Raw genomic sequence first — 25,203 nt, 5'->3', positions numbered from 1 at the left:
TTTAATAATTTCGTAATAAATATGCATCATATGGTGTATACACGAGGTGCAATTATTTTTAAAAAATAAAATAAAGTGGGGTCTACCTTGTTCAAAGATCTCTACCATTCACATGGTAGGCCCCAACATAAATATGTTATACCATGAAAATCATCTCCATTGCATGATCCTAACTCTTCAGTCTATCGATTCTATATGGTGTAGTTTATCTATAGATTAAAATGTTAGGATCATCCAATGGAGCTGATTTTTGAGGAACAACCGAGTTACGCCTGAATGGTTTGGATCTTCGAAAATGTGGGATTCATTGTATCTTTTGAAATCTATGCTCACCTGTGAACATGTTACAGTTAGTGTCTTAAAAGCCAGTCTTTGATGTATTGATCTGACTGATTTGCTAATAAAGTTTTATTTCATGACATTTAATAGGTATATTGATGGAGTGTGTGATGTGCTTATTTCATTAGACACATTTTGAGAGTTGGCGTGAGAAGAACTATGTGCGAGGGAAGCTTTAGAACGTGAAAAAAATATATTTTCCAACCGACTAAACCAAGATCCTAGTTACTAGATTCATATGGCGATGAATTAAAATTTCTGAACTAATGAAAACATTACCACCGATTATTAGAAAAGATAATCACTGCTTGATCTAGTCTGCGTTGGGTGCTCAAGGTTAATCAAACTCGAGCGCTCCGAAAGTCGAAGTAGTGGAACCTCTCATCGCACATATGAGGAAGAGAACTGATTTATGATCCAATCCCAAATGAAATCCTTATGGATTCGTTATTGTTTCGAGAACTAAAAGTGTGTGTGTGTAAGAGAGAGAGAGAGACTCAAAAGTTTCCAAAGTGTACAGAGTGTGAAGTTCGTCCACCCATCAATCTCTTACATAGAATTCCCAAGTGGAATTTGTCTCTTTAATAATTGCACAAATTCAGCTTGTCTTTGCTTTTTTAATGGGCTTGTGAGAGCCTTTTGGAACTGTAATAGCCTTTGACAGCTCTTTAAAAAATAAAAAGGCAAGAAGAGTTAGTGCAATTATCTTATATAACATGGTTATGCTGACTGCTGATATCATTTCCCTTTTTTATTGTTATATTTCATTCTGGAGAATGTTATACAGATACAGATAGTGGGGGTGCAACTCGGGTGGGGTTGGGTTGGGTTGAGGCCAACCCGACCCTACCCGAGGAACCCCTTTTTTCCAACCCAGACCTGACCCGACCCGATTTCCAACCCGACGAGGTTCGACCCGACCCAACCTGAGGAACCCTTTTCTCCAACCCGACCCCCACCCGACCTGAGTTCAACCAAGTTTTTAAGCTTAAACAAAAAATAAAAAACCATAAAAATGTTGGGTTTCACTCGGGTCGGGTTGCCAAACCCTCAATCCGAACCCGATCCGAACTCAACCCGGGTTGGGAAAAGTCGACCCGACCAGACCTTTTTTCGGGTTGAACCCGTCAGTACCCGACCCGAGTTGCACCCCTAAATTATTGTCAGATAGTGGCTGTTGGGTTCGGGTCCCACTGTGTGTGATTCAACAGACTACCATATATTCAACAGACTAACATATTTCTGGCATAGGAGCCCGATTCAGCATGTGACCAAGGCCATGCCCAGTCACCCTATGAAAGTTTGAGAGAAGTAACATCATCTGACGAGTGCAGTGATGTATTTATGACCATACGTTTTCACTACATGGGGTGTCCCGAGAAAGAACAAAGGGGCGAATATATCATTTCCCTAACCCTATATTAAAATATCAGTCAGACAGTCACCTTTATAATTCACAAATAACAACTAAGCAGTTCCCATATTCTTTGTGGTTCTCTCTCTCCCTCTCTCTGGTTTAGAATTTTAGATCCATGGCTTCTAAGAAGTATAGTTTGTTCTTCTCTTCCTCTCTTCTTCTCAATCTCTTGTTCCTTTATCTCTTCTTTGTCCGCGAAACTGAGCTAACTTGGAGTAGAAAAGCATCAAGAGAGGCTGAGGTTGTAGCATCTCTTCCATGTTCAGGCCACGGCCGGGCCTTCTTAGATGGGCTCCTCCTCGAAGGAGAGCCCGTCTGCGAATGCTATTCGTGTTACCAAGGCTCCGATTGCTCCGAATTCCCCCTCGATTGTCCCGCCGATGCCGACAGGTGAGTTTTATTTCTTATTTCTGCCAAACTTTTGTTTATTGTTGATTGAGATCATCATGATATATAGTAGTAGATACCATACATCAATCCAACGGCTACAACCAATTGTACGATGAACAACCATGATTGTTCGATTATCGGTTTTTTGTCGATCAATGGTCAATTTTGTTTGTAGGGAACTACTCGGACGGTTAGGATTATCCGTTGAATGAAATTTTAGAAATTCCACCATGGTCCACATTTTGATGACATCTGCCATGAGTGCAATGGCCAGGTGATGCCCATTTTAGAGCTAAAACAGTCCTCCCTTGAAAAGTGAATTTTCCAATGTTTGGTAGCCTAATATTTAATGTAAAACTTTGGGGACACACCCTATTTTAAAAAAAAAAAAAAAAGGTGGGCCGTACCTACTTTTTTAGACCTCACGTGTTTTCACGGCCACGCATCATATAAATTCTCTCCCAAAAAAGTAGGCATGCCCCACTTTTTTTTTAATTTTATTTTATCATCCAAACCGTTCATCTGTTTGGACACAACGTAAATAGGGTGTGTCCCAAAAATCATTTCCATAGGATGATGACCCTAACCCTCCGATCTGAAAATGGAGATTTCCATAAATCATTTATGGAATCTTCTACAGATCGGAGGGTTAGGATCATCATATGGAAATGATTTTTGGGGCACAACCTATTTACGTTGTGCCCAAACAGATGAAAAACATAATCAAGCCATGCTATAGCTTTGCTTCTTTTTTCTGTTTGTTTGTTTTTTTCTTGAGAAAAAATTACCTTAAAATTGAAAATAAATAATCAATAGATATTATTTTAGAATTTAGAGTATCCAAGCGTGGCCACATAGAAAAAAGAAAAGAATGGCATCTTATACATGTGGCCATGAATCATGATACAAATATCGGTTTCATATGGGCCATACATGTTTCGCAAATTTTCAAGTAAATTTTCTTTGTGAAAAAAAATTATAAAAAAACCATTAAACAATGGACCCATGCTAGTTGTGCTTCCTCTTTTTTTCTTTTTCTTTTTCTTGCTTCTTTTCCTGGGAAATATTTTCACTAAAAACAAGTTTGAGAAAAAAAAACAATAATTTTTTAGTGGGAAACCAAAGAGGGAAATACTTGCTCACATGGAAAACGCTAGATATTAGTCTCCCTCTTCGAGTCTCGGGTGTGGGAGGCTAAATGTGGCTAGATAGGGTTTTCTCATGAGCGAGAGAGAGAGAGAGAGAGAGAGAGAGAGATTCCTCTCAGGGTTTTCGGGTTTTCTTTTGTTTCTCTTCTCGGATTACTCCATGTCTTTGACGTAGCCACATCTCCCATCTCTCTTGTTGCCAAAAACAGTTATTTGAAAAAAGAAACTGATTTGAAAAGAAGGAAAATTCAAAATCCTAACTTGTTTTCGGGTTTTCTTGTGTTTCTCTTCTCGGATTACTCCATGTCTTTGACGTGCAACTCGGGTCGGGCGGGTTGGGTTTTGAAGAACCCTACCCTACGCGAGAAATATCTCGGGTCGGGTTGGGTTTTCCGAAAAACCCACGATTCCCAAACCCGGCCCTACCCATGATAATTCTTGGGTCGGGTTGGATTTTTTCATGTTGATGCGTTGTTGAGAAAAAAACATATCTTCACACCAAAAATCTCTAAATTTATGTAATCAAGTGTCTAAATTTAAAAAGGAACTATATTTCCACATCACAAACATGATCACCTCAATGAAAACATTTATATCAATATATTGAAAAATAATTTGCTATGTTATTCAAGAGATAATTAAAAAGTGTCATAGTACACCTACATAAGTTGGGTCGGATTTCGGGTTTTGGGTTTTTTTTTTAAACCCAACCCTACCCAAGATTGAGCCGGGTTTTTAAACTAAAACCCGACCCTACGCAAGACCCATGATTTCTAAACCCGACCCATGCTATTTTCGGGTCGGGCAACCCAAGTTGCACCCCTACTTGCTTTAGACCAACAAGGCATGTTGTCTTTTCTTTAGCTAGTGGGAAAAACCCCAACCCAAGTTGCACCCCTACTTGTTTTAGACCAACAAGGCATGTTGTCTTTTCTTTAGCTAGTTTCTTTTTCTCTAAATGTTTAACTGCCGTAGGAGTTCTCTCCTATAAAATCAATTCCGTGTATGCACAAGAGATTATTATGCTTGTTTATTGAAATAAAGAAATTCTTCACCTTTCTTCTTAGTGAGAAAGTTGGTTTATCTTATTCTTTGTGGATTCAAAAAGCTTGTTCTTTGTGGATTCAAAGAGCACCCTTCATGGATTCGAAGGTTTAATCGATCGGAGGTCGACGATAATCAACCCTCGACTCGATCTTCACACTTCTAGCTACGCTAGGTGGTATCAGAGCCTTGCTACTTTCCATGGCTTCCCATGGAGAACGAGAAAATCAAGAAACCGTGACGGTGGAGATGTTTAACACTCTCTAGGCTATCGTTAATCTAGTAGCAGAGCAATTGGCACTGTTGAATCTTATTGAGCGCGAGCAACCACAAATTGACGACGGTGATCGGCAACAGGACGCTCAAGCTCTAAGCTGAGTTCTACTTACCCGCACTAGAGTTACGTATTTTTCCGACGATGATTACTCTAGTGAGGAGGAATTCGACGACATCATCTATCAGAGGCATACCCGTGATCGTGTTCTGCAAGCCGCGACTCGTGATCGTGATTATCGTATAAAGGTGGATTTACCTGAGTTTAATGGCCAACTCCACATTGAAGATTTTCTTGATTGGCTTGTGGTGGTCGAGAGATTTTTTGACTATATGGAGGTTCCTAAGGAGAAGAAGGTAAAACTCGTGGCCATCAAGCTTAAGGGAGGCGCTTCAGCATGGTGGAAAAAACTTCAACTCTCACGTACAAGGACGAGGAAGCGGCCAATTCAGAAGTGGGCACGAATGCGTCAAATCCTCCGTGAGATATTTCTTCCCAATAATTATGATCAGGTACTCTTTTAGCAGTACCAAAATTGTTGCCAAGGTAATAGATCGTCGCGAGATTATACAGAAGAGTTCTACCGTCTATCGTCTAGAAACGAAATTTCGGAGACCTAGGCACAACGAGTGGCACACTACAAAAGAGGTCTTCATCATTCAATCCATCATCAGATCGCTCTCCACTCGATTTGTACACTGTATGAGGTGGTAAAGATGGCGGAACAAGTTAAGACCATGTTCAACTGTTCGCCTCAGAGGGATTTTTACATGAGTCAAACCGTGGTAGAGACATTGCAGACGACGATTCCGACGGCGAAAGAGAAGGTGGTTTTGGATCCTCCTGTTGGGGTAAGCAAGTTTGCCCAAGTATTCCCGACACGAGGAAGGGGACGCGGAGATGTTCCTACTACTGCGGCAACGACCCAAGTTCCACGACGTAATCCGTATGAGTAGCAGTTCAAGCAGCAGATTGTATGCTACAAGTGCAATCAATTAGGTTACAAATCCAATGAGTGTCCCAAACGCGGTCTGCAGACTAAAAATCTAGTCGTTGGTGACGAACATGAAGAAGATGAAGAAGAGTGTGAAGATGAACAAAATACTGAAGAAGATCCCATCCCTACTACTTGTGCTCCTGGTCGATCCTTGGTGATACACCGTGTTATGTGTACATTAAAAGTAGAGGAGTCCACACAATGCAACAATCTGTTCAGGTGCAAGTGCATGGTCAAAGAAAGGGTTTGCAATGTCATCATTGACGGAGGTAGCATGGAGAATTACACGTCAAGTATAAGGATCCAGGATGTCCTACTATTTCTTGCACTATTGGTAAAACAAATATTGAACATGCTCTTTTGGATTTGGGTGCAAGTGTAAATCTCTTGCCTTTTTCTGTATTTAAGCAACTAGGATTAGGAGACCTCAAACCAACCACCATCACTCTTCAATTGGCGAATAGATCAATTAAAACACCTAAAGGAATGGTTGAGGATGTGTTATTTAAAGTAGGTGATTTTTTTATTTCCCGTATATTTTGTTGTGTCAGATACTGAGCCTGTTGCTAATATCAAGGATCAAATTCCTATCATCCTTGGTAGGCCATTCCTTGCTGTGGGACCCGATCCCGCGAGAGGGGAATGAGGCGCGAGCCGTCTCTCTCTCTCTTGGTCTCTTGTACCCACGCGAATGTCGTGTGCTTTTTATTATTGATTTTAATTACCCAACCAAGCTGGCAGCAACCAAGCCATAGGGTGCAAACAAACGTGCAACCCAGTACTCATAAGGGCAGGGGTAAGCCGCCGAGCCTAGCAATGTGTGATTTAATTCATCTTTTTCGTGAACTTGGGATCACTATGGCAATCCGAATTCCACGCAAAAGAGAGTGACAGAGTCGCCACCTAGATGAGGGATCTACGACACATAATTGACCAGAAATCTAGACTCGTTACCTGGTTATGAGAATGGAAGGTATGGGGAGTTACCACCACATACACCATTCCTGCCCGATAATCGGTCTTCAATTCCAAAAGTTAACTCTTTTGAATTTCTTTTAAATGGCTCATTTAACTCTATATTAATGTGCTAACTGCATGACATGCATCATAAGATCTAATTTCAGTGTAACTCATAAATGTGTCTCTTCCTTTCTCTAGGGTGTGTATATCCGAGATATACGCTTTGACACACCCTTATAAATGTGATAGAAAACCCCAAGATCGATCAAATATACTCCAATATGGCATGTATTGAAGAAGAAGAAAGAGAAATCCAATGGCTTTTAATAAAGAACACAATATTGATGATGATCAAGTGCTCCAAGAAAAAGTAAATGTTTTCTCTTAGAAGGGGAGAATATGGGATGTTTTTTGATGATCTCCATCCCCTAGGGTTGTGTGTTGTTTATATAGAAAAAGTAAGAGTTTGGTAAGAAGAGGTAGTTTCCAATGTGAGGATTCCATACGTAGTAAGTTTCCTATTTTTTTCTTTCTTTCTTTCCTTTTCTTTCTAAATTAGATAAACTTCTAATTAGGATTACTTGCAAAGCAAGGCATGCTATTATGCAAAAGAGAGATTATTCTAGAAGCTCACTCATTATTAGAAACAAACTTTTTTATGATAGATTCTCGTCCAAGAAGGACTGCCCAACGTTGAAGCTCATTTTTGACATATTTAGGGACAGAATCAGGAAAATTCGTAAACTAGAAAGTTGTAGATATTTTTGAGATCTTTCCAAGAAGTATAATCGTAAATTTTTTTTGGACAAGTATGTAAAAAGGTATGGCCGTTTTACTAACCTGACCATATTAGCCATTTCTTTTATTTTTAGCAACCAAATCTAATCAAATCTCCTCCAAATTTTGGACGCCCAACATGTGTGGACCACATGTTTGGACACCCAACCCATGTGGCCGAACCACATATGTGGTTCCCACATGGGCTTTAGTCCATGGGCTTTTTGGTTCATGGGCTCTTTAGGTTCATGAGCTTTTTAGGGTGTATTTTATGGATTTTGTCAAAAGAATCAACCATCTTTCCAATCAAATTGCCAGTAATCGTTGAGTGAGTATATGAGAATTAGGGTTGTCCCAGGTAAAAAATGGGGGTTGATGATTTCCCTTTAAAAACTGTTTTTAATACAAATTAAAAATTCGATTAGTTCGGTTAACCATAATACTTACTGGTATAAACCGAAGCAAAAACCGAAAACCGATTATTGCAGATTTTTAAAACCGAAACCGAACTGATATTCGATGTAACCGATCCGAAACCCCTAATCGGTTCGGTCGGTTAATTCGGTGTTAACCGAATAGTGCACACTCCTATAAAGCGGAGCATAAAAAACATCCACAATATGTATTTGGGTGCAAAAAAAATAAAAACCAAATATGTAAACCACAAGATGACATTTTATGCAATTGATGGATCTAAGCAAGACAAAACAAGTATCAGTTGTGAGAAACTGAAAACTGCAATTCTAAAGGGTCCAAAACCTACTCACAAAGAGAGGCCCATAAGCACATTTACACATGAGCTATAAGTTCCGATCCTCAAATGGCTTCGAAACCTATGTCAATGGATCTGGAACGCCGGAAAACCTTAGGAAACAATCATATATTGTAAATATTTTCCCCAAAAATGGTTTCAAAAATATCTTGCAGAAGGGGAATCAAAATATGCCATAAAGTTCAAATTTCGTAGAAAATGAAAGGCTATGGCCCAAAATTTTTTACCGAAGGTAGAAGGGACCTAGAGGGTCCCAGAACTGGTTTTGGTTTTCTAAGAATCCGCCGAGAGAAGGCCTAACCGGCCCCCGGAAGGATTCTGGTTTCTGATAAATTCACCCCCCTTCTGGGTTTCACCTCCCTGAGGATATATTCACCCCCTTCTATAAATGACAGCCTGACACCGCTGGAAATATAAAAGTCTTACTATTTAATTGTAGTTTTCTTTCAAAACTACGAACACATAAGTTTTTTTTTTAGAAACTACTATGGCATGTTAGAAACTTAAACTTTTGAAAGTACGAACAAATAGCAAAAGGTTTTAAAAACTACCACTGAATGGTAGTGGTCTTCTTCCCCACGGAACCACTTCAAAAAAAAATAAAAATAGTAGGTTTTTGTTAAATATTACAGAATTGCCATCAATATTTGGAAACCCACATCTCCCTCTCCGACCTTTGGATTGTGACGAAACTTTAGGGGACAGATCGTCAGTCGGAGAGGAACATAGTGGTATCATCCACTTGCTAGAAAAGTTCGCCGGTCGCCGGCGGAAACCACTTTTCGGCGAGGTGAAGAATAGGTATATTTCACCCAGAACTCAAATTTTGTCTGATTTCATGGCCTCAACCTTTGCTCTGATACCAAATGTTATTCTAAACATTAACTTAATGATCCATTTGGATCTTGAGCAATGAAGATCAAAGAAAAACTTGAATTTAATGAGATGGGTTTGATGTACCTTTCACCATGACTGCCACTTTGAAGCTTGAAATCCAACGAGTCTTCGATCTTTTCTAAGCACAATGAAGGCCTAGAAATGCCCCTTGTTCTTTTCTTTCCTTGCACACCAATAGGTCTATGGGAAACCTCTCAGAAGTGAACTCTCTCTCTCTCTCTCTCTCTCTCTCAATGGGTTTTAGTGTTTTGGTGTGTGGCAAGAGGGACCAAGGGTCTCTTTTATAGGGAAAAGCTCCCATAGAGCTTTCCTAAAGTGCCCAAATTCATTTAGCAATTAAACCCCTAATTAGAAAGTGCAATAAGAGTCATCTTTCCCTTCCCAAATGTTTCCAAATTCAAGGGATTACCCTATGAACATGAAAGGTTACTAAACATGCAAGGCCACACTCAAATTAGCAAACCTAAACATAGCAATCCATGTCTTTTAGCGATTCTATCAAGTTTAGAAACTCTAGACTTTTTAGAAACTTTCTAACAGTAACAACAAGAGTAATGACCTTCAACCTTTGATGGATGAGAAGGACCCAAAGCTTCTCAGGTGGAGGGGCAATCATGTTTGACCGTAAAAGAGTCATTTGCCAAATCCAAGAGGGAGAAGAAGAAGGAAATACATAAAGGGGTAAAAAAGAAGCAAAAGAAGCCAATTGAAGCTAATGCAAAGTACAATGCAGAATGAGCAAAGCGTCTACGAGACAAAGTCTTTAGAGTTGGAAATGCTATGACGACGTTACCAATGAACTCGAGGTCAAGTTCTCTTCAAGTGGAGGGGACTTATGTAGCCACATCATGTCTCTTGTTGCCAAAGATAATTATTTAAAAAAAGAAACTGATTTGAAAAGAAGGAAAATCCAAAATCCCAACTTTCCTCTAAATACAAGGCAACACATCGCTAAATATTTACCTTTTTAGAAAGAGTCCATATCTACTTTTTACTTTCTTTATTGTAGTAGGGGTTAGGTTACTTTTTTTGATATTCTTACTATTTACTTGTTTTAGACCAACAAGGCATGTTGCCTTTTCTTTAGCTAGTTTCTTTTTCTCTAAATGTTCAAGTGTAGTAGGAGTTATCTCCTTTAAAATCAGTTACGTGAATGCCCAAGGGATTATTATGCTTGTTTATTGAAATACAGAAATTCTTCTCCTTTCTTCTTAGTGAGAAAGTTGGTTTATCTTATTCTTTGTGGATTCAAAGAGCTTGTTCTTTGTGGATTCAAAGAGCACCCTTCGTGGATTCAAAGGTTTTTTTTCGATCGGAGGTCGACGGCAATCAACCCCCGACTCGTTCTTCGCGCTTCTGGCTATGCGAGTCTTTGTTGAAAAGCAATAGAAATGACCATTTCAGGAGTTTCGTTTTGTATCCTATACGGATGATCCTATCCGCAAGGACCATGATCGGGAATTCTTTGATCATCTAATGGCCAACGGTTAATGATGGCTCTGATGGGATCTTTATTTAATTCATTTTTTTTATGAATATTAATATTATTCATTTTCAATAATATAAATTTCAATTAATATTATTTAAACTGGAGAAGAAGCAATGCGCGGTATCTGGGGAATAAGAATCGGCTAGCTCGTTATCCTAAATAATTGGGCGTAAAGCGCTTGTTGGAGGCTTTTCAAGTCCATTTTAATCATTGTAATTTTGCTTTCTTATAGTGGAAAATCGCCCATGGATGTAGGTATTCTAGCCGAACCATGTAAAATCTTGGGTTTTATCATGTTGTATGTGTTTGTTTCTACTTTTCTATTTAAATGTACGCGATCGGATTGAATTTGACCCCTGATTTTCGCAATGACTAAGATCCCAATCACAAGATCTAGGTTTACGAAAAATCATAAGCTAAATCTTTTTGAGCAGAAACCTAAGAAGACATTGTTTTTATTATGGCCGATCTGGTGTTTAGGATACTTAGATCCCAACTCTATAAAGTGATCTACTTATTCCCTATTTGGAAAAGTTTGGAAATAACAAATATTTCTAAAAGCTCCTACTTTTTTGGAAAGGTTTGGAAAGAACAAATATTTCTAAAAGTTCCTACTTTTTTCACACATTAAAAAGATAACTTGAACCACTCTAATTCAATTTGGGGCCTTCAATTAAGGAATAGCATCACTCAAAATTAACCAAAAATCTGTAATTTCTCTCTAACTTGTGAAAGAAAAAAAGTTCCACGAAAAAAAATTCTGTCATAAAAAATGTTTTTCTTGCAATCCAATGAAGGCCTTAGTCATTTGAGAGGTTGTTTTGCCCGTAGCCACTAAGTGCATCCCCTAAAATCAGCCTTTGACCTTTTTTTTTTTGTGTGAAGGGCTGAGAGTAATCTCACTAAAAAGCATGTTTATTAATCTCAGCCCTTTACAAAACTGAAAGGGCTGTTCATTTGAGATTGTGACAACTAATTGTGAGCCGTAAACTGATTAATGGACTAAAAATTACTATTCGGCCTTGGATTATCCAATGTGCATCGGTTAAGGGAAAGGGTGTGTAGGCGTGCCAGGAAAGGTTTTTCTCAAAATTTGGTCAAGAAAAACGATAATTGAGCCTTTTCGTCCCCTAGGATCGGATTTAGGTGATTGAGAATAAGAGGGGAACATTATTTCGATCTTCCTTAGGTTCTACCAATTCTTTTGATACACTATTAAAGTGGGTTTAGGATTGGTCATGCAAAGAGGCAACGGAAAGTACACTATGCGATGATCTGATTCAACAATACTGGAACAAAATCTCAAGATGATTCCTTTCAACATTTCGGTACTGCTGAAACAAGTTTATCGTACCGCCAAAAACCGATTAGAAGAACTCCGGTGCTACCGGAGAATGATTACAAATTTGAGTACTGCTAGAATCAGGGACTACCAACAAACATGACTACAAACTAAGATAAAGTAGAAAAGTAAATTAAGACATAGTTGTTTGATGCTGTGTGTAAATTAGGACATAGTATTTACTATCTAGGAAATTTTTTAAAATTTCTTTCAAGAAAATGTTTCGGCCGTTTGATAATTTTTAGTGACTGGTTGATAAATGCTTTGCAAATTAAGAATTTATAGGAAACATTTATTTTTTATTTTTTATCATGTTTTAATATTTTATTGGTGAGCCATGATTTTGGGGATCCACTAAGGTTGTTAATGGTCTGGACTCAATCACAACTTTGACAATAGTCAATGTTTTTAAGAGGGAGTCTAACCGTCCTTTCAAAAATCAGATCAAAGGGTCCCATTGGTTACTCATCACCAAAGTGCATTTATTTTTTCAATTTTCGGGTGCCATCATAAATGTAGTTTGGTGATGATTAACCAATGGAGGTGCCCTTTCATCTGATTTTTGGAAGGGCGCCCTTCAGTAGACTTCCTCATGTTTTAAAGCTGAGTTTGATTACAGGGTACATATTGGATCTAGTTAGCATGTGGACTCCCTTTGACTGGTGATTCCGTGTGATTATGAGTTGTCTTTCTCAACTTGAAGAATCTTATAGAAAAAACCCAATACTAGACACGCTTGTGTCATGTCTGTCCCAAAACAAAGGACCTGTTTTGGGACAGACCAAAAAAACGGGAAGTGATATCCCCCCCCCCCTGACGGATAAAATCCCCACCTTTAACGTTATCCGTTAAGTTTTAGAGGCCAAGAAAAACGTTAAAGGGGGTGAATTTATTCTCAAGCAATGCCATTCTCACCGAAACCCTTGTTGGGGGGGGGGGGGGGGATATCATTTCCCACAAAAAAAGTTTGTCCCAAACAACCCACCTAATATTGTCAAGTGTACTAACGGAGGATATGTTTGTCATATGTAAAAAGGGACAAGTGATCATGTAGGGTATAGCAGATAACTTATCTGGTCAGGCAGGGAAAAAACAGTGGGGGCCCACATTGTTTTTGTGATGCAAGCCATTCATTTGATGGGCTCAATAGGATCAACCCAACCTTTTGATTTGGATTGGTTAACATGGACGGATATAAATTTTCACAAATCTGTCCATTTTGAACCTCCACAAATCGAAGGGTTACGATGAACATATGGAGCTGATTGTTTTGCCCGACTGAGAAGATAAGCTTATCTATTGGACCCTCCACAATCATTTTTTCCTAAAAAAAAAACCTTTAATTTTGTCATATAATAATGGTAATCTTGAAAAGTGCATATAAGTGATGATTGACAACTCTTTAAATACTACAATGCATTAGTGCATATAACAAAACATGATTTCCCTATTAAAAAATAGCATGTTTAAAATTTTATTATTATTATTTTTTAATGATACTAATTAAGTGATGATCTTTTTATTCTTCTTGTTGTAGTGGGGATCCATTGTTCTTGGAGCCATTTTGGATGAAAGAAGTAGAGAGTAGCTCAGTGATGGTGGCCGGGTGGTATCGAATGAGCTACATAATGGGAGATGGTTTAAGGGTCTCAAGGGAGTTGGAGAGACACATTCGAATGCTACACGAAGTCGTTAGGAATGCAAATACTTCTGGAAAATTCATCGTCTTCGGTGTCGGATCCACGCAACTACTGAACGCAGTGGTTCATGCCCTTTCCGCCAATGGTTCGTCTTCACCTGCAAGTGTTGTATCACAAGTTCCTACTTACCCAGTTAGTCCTAAATCCTATTCACTTTCTGCCTTCTAAATTCATCAATAAGCACAACCATGCACACACATCATAAATATATAACGCATTCGCATTCTTGGCCCGTGCTATGCTTGGGTGTAAAATAATGAGCCCACCCCATCAAAACTTGAGGTGTAAAATGGTGGGCCCCACTCTGGATGGAGATCGTGGGACCCACCTTATAAAAACATGAGGTAAAATAGTGGGCCGTACCCTATGGATGGGTTTGAGTGGAGTTGGTAGGACCCACCCTGTCAAAAACATGGAGTAAAATAGTGGGCTCATTCATGGGTGAAAAATTGTGGCCCCACCTTCTATGGATGAGGTGTAAAAGATCCACCATTAAAAAAAATTGAGTAAAAGTTTTCTATGGAAAAACTATTCGAATAAGACCATGTTTGGCAACCATGTAAATGATTGGAAGTTCACAAGTTGCTAACTGTTTTAAAGTCTTCTAGAAATTTTAGGGATGGTAGAGTTGAACGAAAATTGAGAGTTTAAGGATAAATTACTCTTTTCATTCCCTGTTTTAGTCAAATTAAAGTACCAATCGTCCATGTGTAAGCCTATAAATAGTCATGGTTGTAAATGAATTTCATGGCTGAGTTTGATTTTGAATAAAATTTGAGTTTTAGGAATTTTCCTCCGATTTATCATCTTCAAGTTGAATCAAGAATCTGGAAGAGCTTATTGTTTTGTTCTTGACATTTTCTATCAGTCACTATCACTATCACTATCACTATCTATCTATCCATCTATCTAGTATCTATCTATGCATGCATGTTTAGTTGGTATCAAATGAAACATGATTGACGGATTTTATATCATTGAATCATATGAGCCTTTTTTACATTGCAGGCTTATCAATTCCAAACCGAGCTTTTCAAGTCCCAGTGCTTCGAATGGAAAGGAGATGCGTCCCAATGGAAAAACGCAACATCGGATTCCTCCCGGAAATTCATTGAATTCGTAACATCGCCGAACAATCCCGATGGTCGTCTACAGAAAGCTGTTCTTGAAGGCTCATCTGTTAGAACAATTCATGACCATGCTTACTATTGGCCTCATTTTACGTCAATCCCAGCCCCGGCCGACGAAGATGTCATGCTTTTCTCCATTTCTAAGGTTACTGGTCACGCCGGCAGCAGATTCGGGTAATTCTCATTAAATTTTACGGCCTCTTCGATACCCATAAAAATTATTTGCATATAATCTTATACACAATTGCAAATAATAATGGTTATATTAGTTGTATATCTATCATAACTAATGGCCTTCCAAAATAGTCTTAATGTCCCATTTGTGAATATAATTTACTTAATAATTCTGTTTTGATTTTGGTGGTACTAAAATGCCACCACAATTGGTATTATAAATGAACTCCCTGTTTTAATAATGGCACCTTGTTCTTTAATTTACACTTTTCTAGGTGGTTACTAAAGAATGTTAGTACTATGTAAGAAAAAGCGAGTCAACTCGAGTGATTCAATAATTGACACGGCTATATTTTTATTAACTTTGAGGAATTCGAGATAGGAACAGAGAATGGAACTTGAACAAGAGAAATTATATGATGCTCGGGGCGGAGAGACAGAGAAAACCTCTCTCTTGATTTTTAATCCAAGGGAAAGCTCCGTTTTTTACTTTTCCTTGGTTCAAAAACCAGGGCAACAGGTTTTGTCTCCTTCCCCCCTTTACATTTTCACGGTCGGGCATCATATAATTTCTCCTTGAACAAATAGCCTCTTCACACATTAACAACAACTTACTGCTCTTTTTTCTGCTTTTCTTTTCTCTCAAAATGGCAAAACTACCCCTCCCTATTTGATGTGGCATGTATGGATATGTAACATGCAACTCGGCTGGTTGATTTTTCAGAATTCGGGTTGAGCTTTTACCTTGAAATCGGGTCGGGTTGATTGCTATTCATTTTTTAGCAAAAGCTCAACCCGACCGAACCAAGTTGCACTCCTAGATATGTTTGGTTCCATTCTGGGCTAGGCCGCTCATTTGGAAAAGTGTTTAATGAAGTGAGAAGTGGCACTATAAAAGGAAATAAGCTAGGATATCATTTCCCTTTTATTCACAAAATGGCATCACTATTAGTATTTTGTTCCCTGCTTTTGTCAAATACTAAGTTTATATGAATTGGTTTCCAACATTAATAAAAGGACCCACATTAGTGATATTTTGATTTTTGTACAGGTGGGCCATAATCAAAGATGAGGGTCTGTATGATAGAATATTGAGGTATGTGGACTTGAACACAATGGGTGTTTCACATGATACACAACTGAGAGCTCTAAACCTTGTAAAACAAGTTTTGAAGGGAGGAGGAAGAGACTTCTTTGGATTTGGGTACAGGACAATGAAGGATCGATGGGAAAGATTGAACAAAAGCCTCTCAATCTCTAAACGTTTTTCGGTTCAGAAACTCACTCCTCACTACTGTACTTATTTTCGGGAAGTCGCTGGACCTTCTCCAGGTGAATTTATTTCATTTCCTTGACTACAGAAGAGCTAAAATGTAAATAATAATAATAATAAAAATAAAGAGAGGCAAAATGTTTGAATATTAAGAGGAATGAGAGAATGATTGGCGCCCTTGCAAAAATCAGCTTCAAGAGTCACCTTATTGGCTGATTTATGCAAAGTCAACAAGGTTTCCACTTGTTTTTAGGTGCCATCCACCTTTTTCGGCGCCACACTTAGCAGAAATTAACCAATAGGGGCGCATTTGAAGCTGATTTTTGTAAGGGCACCCTTCATTATATCATTTCTCTTGAATTAAACAAATAAAAGAAATTAATTAGAATAGAAGCGTTAATTGAAGAGGAAATGAGAGATTATATCTGCACTCCGAATCTCACTTTTCTCATTAAAATTTTCTATTGGGTTGTTAGAAGCTGTTACAGTCATAGTCACAAATATTTCCGATGTTTTTAAAATATCACGGTATTTTGTCATTTTTAGATAAAATGATAAAATCTTGAAATGTTCTAGAGATTGTAAAAAATTATAAAGACACCTTCATATTTTATTTTTTCCTAAAAAATATTTCGAAAATATCTCGGTAAATTCAGGTTATTATTTTTGTCCTAATTGTGTTATTAAATTTATACCTTCACATTTCATTTTTACCTCAAAAATATCTTGATGAGTTCGTGATATTATTTGTCTACTGATATTGGCACTACCATATTTTAATAATTGCACAAACTGAACTTGTCTTTTCTTTTTTGATTGGCTTATAAGAGATTTTTGGGAAATGTTACTTTTGACTGCTGTTTAACTAATAAAAGATAAAATGATTTATTGCAATTATCAAAACATGGTATTGCCAATATCAGTAGCCATTATTTTTTGTCTTAATTTTGTTATTAAATTTTCATATTTGTTGAATATTTTATTTTTTTCCAATTTTTTCCATTCTTGGATGATTTACAATAGAGCTCAAGGTGTGCTTATATTGAGCACATAGATGATAAACATAGAAAGAAGATTATGGTAAACATGGAAAGAGATATTGGTGGAATATTCTAATCTAACCTAATTACTAATTTAATCTAGCTTCCTAATCTAGCAAGATTACCCCTTTAACCAACTTGCCTAATCTACCACCGTGATGATCCAACGGTAGTATTTCAACCCAATCTCATTGTGAGATCTCACATATTCTAACAATGAGTATGAAATTAACAAAAAATTAAAATTAAAATTTCTCACGATAGACACTTCCCAAGAAAATTATTTGTGACTACGGTTACAATCACTAAAAAGCTATCAACAGCCAATTAGAGAAGTATAATAAAAGGAGGGCCGTTATGAAAACAAGGAAGCACAGATATCATCTGCCATGGAAAATGTATCTTCTTCCTATGTTTAAAGTGAAACAACACATTAATAACCATTTTCACATGACAAAAAGGTGTCCTTAAAACTAGCATGTCTTCATATCATTTTTGAAATACTTAGACCCGGGGAATGATTCAATGCCATCTCATTGTAATACTTAATTAGGAGTCATGCTCATAATTACAATGTAGGATCCACGATCAATTGATCTGGACTGTCCGTCTGATGAATCCATGTTGGATCTTCAATGACCCATGGTTTACATTAGACAATATAATACCCACTTAAATGTATTTTCGATCTAAAATACACATTTTTTTATATCAGATGTAGAAAATATGATGGATAAATTTCCGATCAAAACCGCGATTCAATGTAAGATAAAATAAGCCACACAATAGCAACCACAAAGAATACACAATTTTTACGTGGTTCGGCAAAGCCTAAGTCCACGGGCGATCCAAGAGAAATATTCCACTAATCAAGAAGTAACAAAGATTACAATAGATTCCTCAATCGATCCAACACTTGTTCGATTATCAAACCCTCCCCTTGTAATCCTTTACAAAACCTCTATTGACTTCCTCTCTTGTACAGCACACAAGAGAACAAATCTTTCTCTTACCTCCATCGCCTTTCTTCTCCACAAGCCAAGAGAATATCTTCACAAACCAGGTTCTCCTTGATTTCTCTCCTTCTCACAAAGAGGCACACCACTTGCTTAGTTTTTCTTCTATTCTCTTCAATAGAGAAAACTTCCCTTTTACCTTGCTTGTGTTGGTCGTGTATTAGTGACCTTCCCATCTTAGGTATTCCAAAAGTGAAAACTCCTAAAAGAAGATTCCTTTCTATTTTGGCTTCTCAACCAAAATCGGTAATTTCTTCCCATGTACCACACGACACTCAAGTCGTTGGATGGGAATTAAAGCAACTTTCTAACAATCTCCACCTTGACTTATTTCACAGCTACGTGAAGATCAACTGTACTGTGTACCATCGAGAACACAGCTCCGCACCTCCTACACATGAGGTGCCCACCCCATTCGTTGGGGTGCCCCACCAATCATCAATGTTTGGTGATATTGGCCAAGTCCAAGCAATGCTTGAACTTAGTCGCTGTAACTGGCTTAGTCAACATATCTGCTGCATTGTCATTTGTATGTACTTTCTTCAAGTGAATACTTTCATCTACCACCCACTCTCTTATCTTGTGGTGTCTCACATGAATGTTCTTAGTTCTGGCATGATACACTTGATTCTTCACCAAATAAATAGCACTCTGACTATCACAATGCAACAAAACACCTACTTGCTTCAGTCCCATCTAGCGAACAAGACCACCCAACCAAATGGCCTCCTTGGCAGCCTCACCTGCCACCATATACTCTGCCTTTGTCGTCGACAGAGCAATTGTAGTCTAAAGCGTCGCCTTTCATGAAATAGGTCCATCGGCTAATGTAAACATATAACCTGTAGTAGACCTCCTCTCATCTAAGTCACCTGCATAATCGGCATCCACATATCCTACTAACTGTGTATAAGTACAATGACCATAAAACATGATACCAGGATTTGTAGTTCCCTTCAAGTATCTGAGAACCCACTTTACCGCATTCCAATGCTCTTTTCCTGGATTGCTCATATACCGACTACCCACACTGACTGCCTGTGATAAATCTGACCTACTGGATAACATACATAAGGCTCCCCACTGCACTGGCGTATGGAACTCGAGACATGTAGTCCAACTCCTCATCTGTAGTAGGACATTGATCTGCAGACAATCTGAAATGATTCGTTAGTGGAGTGCTAACTGGTTTAGCATTTGACATGATGAACCTTTCTAACACCTTCTCCACATACTTCTTCTGCATTACCCATAGCTTCTTTGCTTTCCTGTCTCTATGGATCTCCATTCCAAGGATCCGTTTTGCAGCCCCTAGATCCTTCATATCAAACTCCTAGCTCAACTTAGACTTCAGAGAAATAATGTCATGTTTGTTCTTGGCAGCAATGAACATATCATCGACATATAACATCAAGAGAATAAAAGAACCATCATTAGTAGCTCTAAAATAAACACAACAATCATACTCACAGCGTGTGTAGCCAATCCGCAACATGTAGGAATCAAAGCGCTTGTACCATTGCCTGGGAAATTGCTTTAATCCATAAAACAACCTCTTTAGCTTGCAAATATATTCTTCTTTGCCCTGCTTTTTGAACTCTTGTGGTTGCTCCATATATATTTCCTCCTCCAACTCACCATGAAGAAATGCTGTCTTAACATTGAGCTGCTCTAGCTCTAAATCTGACATAGCTACCATCGCTAATAAAACACGTATTGATGTGTGTTTCACTACCGAAGAGAAGATCTCATTATAATCGACCCCCTCTTCTTGTGCGTAGCCTTTAGCTACCAACCGAGCTGTAAATCTCTCTTCTTCCTTCTCTGCTATAGTTTCTTTCTTTCGAAATATCCACTTGCACCCGATCACTTTCCTATCCTTGGGCTTTTCAACAAGCTCCCAAGTGTTGTTCTTCTGGAGTGATTCTATCTCTTCCATCATAGCTGTCATCCACCTATCAAGCCGCACACTGCTAATAGCATCCTGAAAAGTAGAAAGGTCACTCGTACCAACAACTAATGCAAAAGATAACATATCTTCAAAACCATACCGACCAGTGCTTTGGTATTTCTCTTTGGTTTGCCTGTGAAAAGATTCTCATGCTGCCTCTGTGGCTCCTGGCTACTGCTAGACTGTGGTGTTACAACATGCTCAATTTGTTTAGGATCTACATTTGTATCACTAAGCTCCACCTCTATCGAGGTTCCATCTGCATGGACTGTCTTTTGCTGAGATTCTTCGCTACTGTTTCCTTTCACCATGTGACTTTCATTAAACATCACATCTCTGCTGATGACCATCTTTTGAGCAACTGGATCCCAAAGCTTATAGCCTTTAACTCCATCTTCATAACCGAGAAAAATAGACAGCTTGGACTTTGGATCCAACTTTGACCGTTGCTCACTCTGAATGCGAACATATGCTGAACAACCAAATATCCTCAACGCAGAATAGTCAACTATCTTCCCTGTCCACACCTCCTATGGAATCTTAAAGTCAATAGGAGTAGACTGTTCACTAGAAAACATGCCATATTAACTGCCTCAGACCAAAAATGCTTTGGAAGATCTGCATTCAATCTCATGCATCTTGCTCTTTCCAAAAGTGTCATATTCATGTGCTCAGCTACACCATTCTGTTGTGGACTACCCGGAGTAGTGAAGTGTCTCGTAATTCCTTCATTCTTGTAGAATTTTTCGAATTCTTTATTCTTGAATTCCAACCCATTATTTGTTCTCAAGTACCTTACATGTCTACCTGTCTGCTTCTCCACTTTTACTTTCCATTACTTAATTTTGTCAATGCCTTTGACTTGTGCTTCATAAAATACACCCATACTTTTCTGGAGTAGTCATCAATGAAAGAAATAAAGTATACTGCTCCACCTTTAGATGGTTCCTGTATGGGTCCCCATACATCTGAATGTACGTAATCCAAAACACCCTTGCTTGTATGCCGTCCTGTCTTTAACCTGACCTTGCACTGCTTTCCATATAAACAATATTTGTAGAAGCCCAGTTTACACATTCTCAACCCTTTAAGCAATTTTCTTTTGTGAAGAACCTGCAGCCCCTTCTCGCTCACATGGCCTAAACGAATGTGCCATAGAGCCGTGTCATCTGTACCTGAGTCAACTGGAGTAGTAACAGCTGCTCCACCTGTCACTGTATTCCCTAGCAACCTGTACAAGTTGCCTTCTTTCTTTCCCTTCATGACAATCATTGCCCTAATCACTTTAAGGTTTCCTCATGTTGCCATGAAACTGCACCCACTTGTATCTAAGCCCCCCAAGGAAATAAGATTTTTCTTCAGATTTGGGACATATGCCTCACATCAGATAGAGTTCTCACCATCCCATCTAACATCTTGATTTTAATGGTGCCTATGCCAACTGTCATACATGCTGCATCATTCCCCATCAGAACAGTTCCTCCATTATAGGGTTGGTAGGTGTCAAACCAATCCCTATGTGGACACATATGATAAGAGCACCCTGAATCTAAAATCCAAGTCTCACTCAAGTGATTTACTTGCATGGAGACTGATATGACATCTCCATCACCGTCTGAACTCTCAGCTGCAACACTGGCATGATCAGAAGTTTTATTCTTCTTCTTTTCCTCCATCTCTTGCTTATATTGTTTATAGTTCCTCCTTATATGGCCTTCCTTGTTACAATGGTAACATCTGAATTTACCACCTTTTTATCTCGACTTAGATCGAGACCCCTTCCTGAAAGGACTTTTATCTTTTGACCTTCCTCTCCCCTGATCACTACTTTTCCCTCTTGCTACCAAGCCTTCACCTTGGGAATTATCCCCACTTGGTTTCTTACGTATATTATTTTCTAATAATACTGCAGTGACATCATCAAAAGCCAAAGTGTCTTTCCCAAATAACAAAGTAGTAACTAGGTTATCATACGATGGAGGAAGGGAAGCAAGATCTTTCACCTCAACATTCAACAATTGAGTTATAATCTTATTAAATGTGTTAAGGTGGAACATAAGAGGAGTCCCTTCTTCCTTTCGGAGTCCATACAATTGTTTCTTAAGAAATAATTTATTTGACAAAGATTTAGTCATGTATAGACTCTCTAATTTCTTCCATAATTTAGGTGTAGTTTTAATTCCAAGGACATTGTACATTACCTCATCTGAGAGACATAGCCAGATAGCACTGAATGCTTTCAACTGGAGTTCCTCTCACTCTTCTTCTTTCATTGTTTCCGGCTTCTTATTTTTCTCCGACAATGCCTTATATAACCCATGTTGAACCAACAAGTCTTGAACTCTTTGTTGCCATAGGCTGAAATTACTCTTGCCATCAAATCGCTCCACCTCAAACTTCGTGTTTGAGCCTTTCGCAGCCATCTTGGATCAAACCTACAAACTCGTTAGGAAAAATCCACCCCGATGAGAATCGACCGCAAACACCAAACGCTCCGAGGTTCTTGCCCGGCAAGATCGATCCAACAGCTCTGATACCAATTTGTAGGAAATATGAAGGATGAATTTTCGATCAAAACCGTGATTCAAAGTAAGGTAAAATAAGCTACACAATAGCAACCACAAAGAACACACAATTTTTACGTGGTTCGGCAAAGCCTACGTCCACGGGCGATTCAAGAGAAATATTCCACTAATCAAGAAGTAACAAAGATTACAATAGATTCCTCAATCGATCCGAGACTTGATCGATTCTCAAACCCTTTCCATGTAATCCTTTACAAAACCTCTCTTGACTTCCTCTCTTGTAGAGCACACAAGAGAACAAATCTTTCTCTTACCTCCATCGCCTTTCTTCTCCACAAGCCAAGAAAATATCTTCACAAACCCTTAGGTTCTCCTTGATTTCTCTTCTTCTCACAAAGAGGCACACCACTTGCTTAGTTTTTCTTCTATTCTCTTCAATAGAGAAAACTTCCCTTTTTCCTTGCTTGTGTTGGTCGTGTATTAGTGACCTTCCCATCTTAGGTATTCCAAAAGTAAAAACTCCTAAAAGAAGATTCCTTTCTATTTTGGTTTCTCAACCAAAATCGGTATTTCTTCCCATGTACCACACGACACTCAAGTTGGTGGATGGGAATTAAGGCAACTTTCCAAGAATGGTGAGATTGTTGCTGTTCCACGCAAAAGCAAATAGTCCCACATCGGTAAAGTGATGGGGATGGGGATGGGTTATAAGGGAATGGGCACCCTCCCTCTAAAAGCTAGCTTTTAGGGTTGAGTTCTACCCGGTTAATTCCTTACAAGTGGTATCAAAGCTGGGCGTGGTAACTCCTGGGAAGATCTCGGTAATCCCGGTGTGCCTCCGAGGATGGTGGATTTCCCTCGGAGAAGATCTCGTGGTTCCCACAAAGCCGCCGCGTGGAGGGGCGAGATGGTCCACGTTGCTTTTGCGTGGAGGGGGAGATTGTTGGGGTTCCATGCAAAAGCAAATAGTCCCACATCGGTAAAGTAATGGGGATGGGGATGGGTTATAAGTGAATGGGCACCCCCCTCTAAAAGCTAGCTTTTAGGGGTGAGTTCTACCCGGTGAATTCCCGACATCAGGATTATTCTATTGCCATGACTTTTCGGGGCCATCGGAAATCCTATTATATAATAAGAGTTTTTATATGCCCATAAAGTCCAATAGTTTTCAAAAAGTATAGTGGGACCACTTCATATGATGATCCAAACTGTTCATTTCTTGAGCCACAATGTAAATATGATTTACCCCATAGATCATCTCCATAGGATGATCCCAAGCCTCCGATATAAGAGGTTTCTATATTGTGCAGCGCCTCTAAAGATCCGAGGGTTACAACCATCCTATGGAGATGATCCACAGGGTACAACATATTTATGTCGTGGCCCAACAAATGAGCGGTTTGGATTATTCTATGAAGTGGGCCCACTATACTTGATGAAAAAAAAAAATACTTGACTTCTCACGCACACAGCATATAAAGTCTCATATAACAGTGGGTGTGCCTCATTGTATCATTCCTCTTCGAACTTTGGCTACAGTATTCTTAAGATGATGCCATGATTAATTTGTTTCTAATACTCCACTTCTATTAAATTCATCGCGTACTAAACAATGCCCGTGTGTAGCTTATGCTTGGTTGAAGTGTGAGATGGAGGAAGATGAAGATTGTTACGCCGTCCTGAGAGCTGCAGGTATCATCGGCCGTGATGGTAACATTTTCGGCGTCCAAAACCGATATGTCCGACTGAGTCTAATCAAGAGCCGAGATGATTTCGATTGGCTATTGCGGCGGATTGATGCCTTGGTCGCAGAAGAGGGTGTCCAAAGTATATGAAGGTTATGATCAATATTATGTTGATTATAATTTGATTAGGCTGCCAGAAGTGTTTGTAGATTATAAATCAAGTTATTTTGATTATAATTTGACATTCACATCTATTAAAAAGTCAGTGATATCTGTCCTATGAAGTGCAGTATATGTGAAAAATTCTTGGGAAGGGTCAAATATCTATTGACCTTTTATGTTGTGTATATTGAAAATTTCCATATTCTATTGACCTTTTATGTTGTGTATATTGAAAATTGCACATTCACCGTAAAATATTGGTATATCTACTCCCTCATTTTCTGATGTATGGTTCATAGCCTAAAACTTTGCTCTGGGGGAAGCTCCTAACCGTTCGATTATAACCCGATTTTGGATGATCAGACAATGCTAATTGAGCAATAGTCCACAACAATCTACTGGCTGGACGGCTAGGATTTTTTTGTCGTAAGTCTACTTTAAATAAAAAAACATGTTCTTTTTATTTATTTATCCCAGACCATTTCCTAACATTTTCCAATTATGCAGTCCCCTAGTCTAAATCTAGATGGTAGAAATAAGTTATTCACTAGAGAATGCAGTAATTTTATTGAAAATTTTGAAAGGAAAAACTTTTCCAAAACTGCTTGCTTTTTAACTGTTTAGTTACACAAGAGAAGACATAACTTGAACCATGGATCAAGAGGTTCCTTGGCTTTCATCATCTTGATATTTGAAAAATG

General features: G+C 38.6%; 1 protein-coding gene across 1 annotated transcript; it reads left to right on the top strand.

The window, feature by feature from the left end:
• Positions 1-1,802: 1,802 nt before the first annotated feature.
• On the top strand, positions 1,803-24,787 carry LOC143885461 (tryptophan aminotransferase-related protein 4-like). The gene is made up of 5 exons (XM_077389661.1): positions 1,803-2,146; positions 13,384-13,678; positions 14,555-14,850; positions 15,902-16,182; positions 24,282-24,787. Exons 1-5 carry the CDS (start codon positions 1,872-1,874, stop codon positions 24,488-24,490), a joined length of 1,356 nt encoding a protein of 451 aa, XP_077245776.1. The 5' UTR covers positions 1,803-1,871; the 3' UTR covers positions 24,491-24,787.
• Positions 24,788-25,203: the final 416 nt, after the last annotated feature.

This window comes from Tasmannia lanceolata, unplaced genomic scaffold, assembly GCF_043159265.1.
Source record: "Tasmannia lanceolata isolate RefF3 unplaced genomic scaffold, GAP_Taslan_0.1 ptg000008l, whole genome shotgun sequence".
In the NCBI taxonomy this organism is placed as follows: domain Eukaryota; kingdom Viridiplantae; phylum Streptophyta; class Magnoliopsida; order Canellales; family Winteraceae; genus Tasmannia; species Tasmannia lanceolata.
Note: the sequence above shows the minus strand (reverse complement) of the source record. Positions and strands in the feature narration are given on the sequence as shown.

Bases quoted from the DNA above. Each gene is read 5' to 3' on its own strand.
- LOC143885461 (XM_077389661.1), top strand. From the start codon at position 1,872: ATGGCTTCTAAGAAGTATAGTTTGTTCTTCTCTTCCTCTCTTCTTCTC. The intron at 2,147-13,383 runs GTGAGTTTTATT...TTCTTGTTGTAG, and splicing joins TGTCCCGCCGATGCCGACAG to TGGGGATCCATTGTTCTTGG. The intron at 13,679-14,554 runs GTTAGTCCTAAA...TTTACATTGCAG, and splicing joins CACAAGTTCCTACTTACCCA to GCTTATCAATTCCAAACCGA.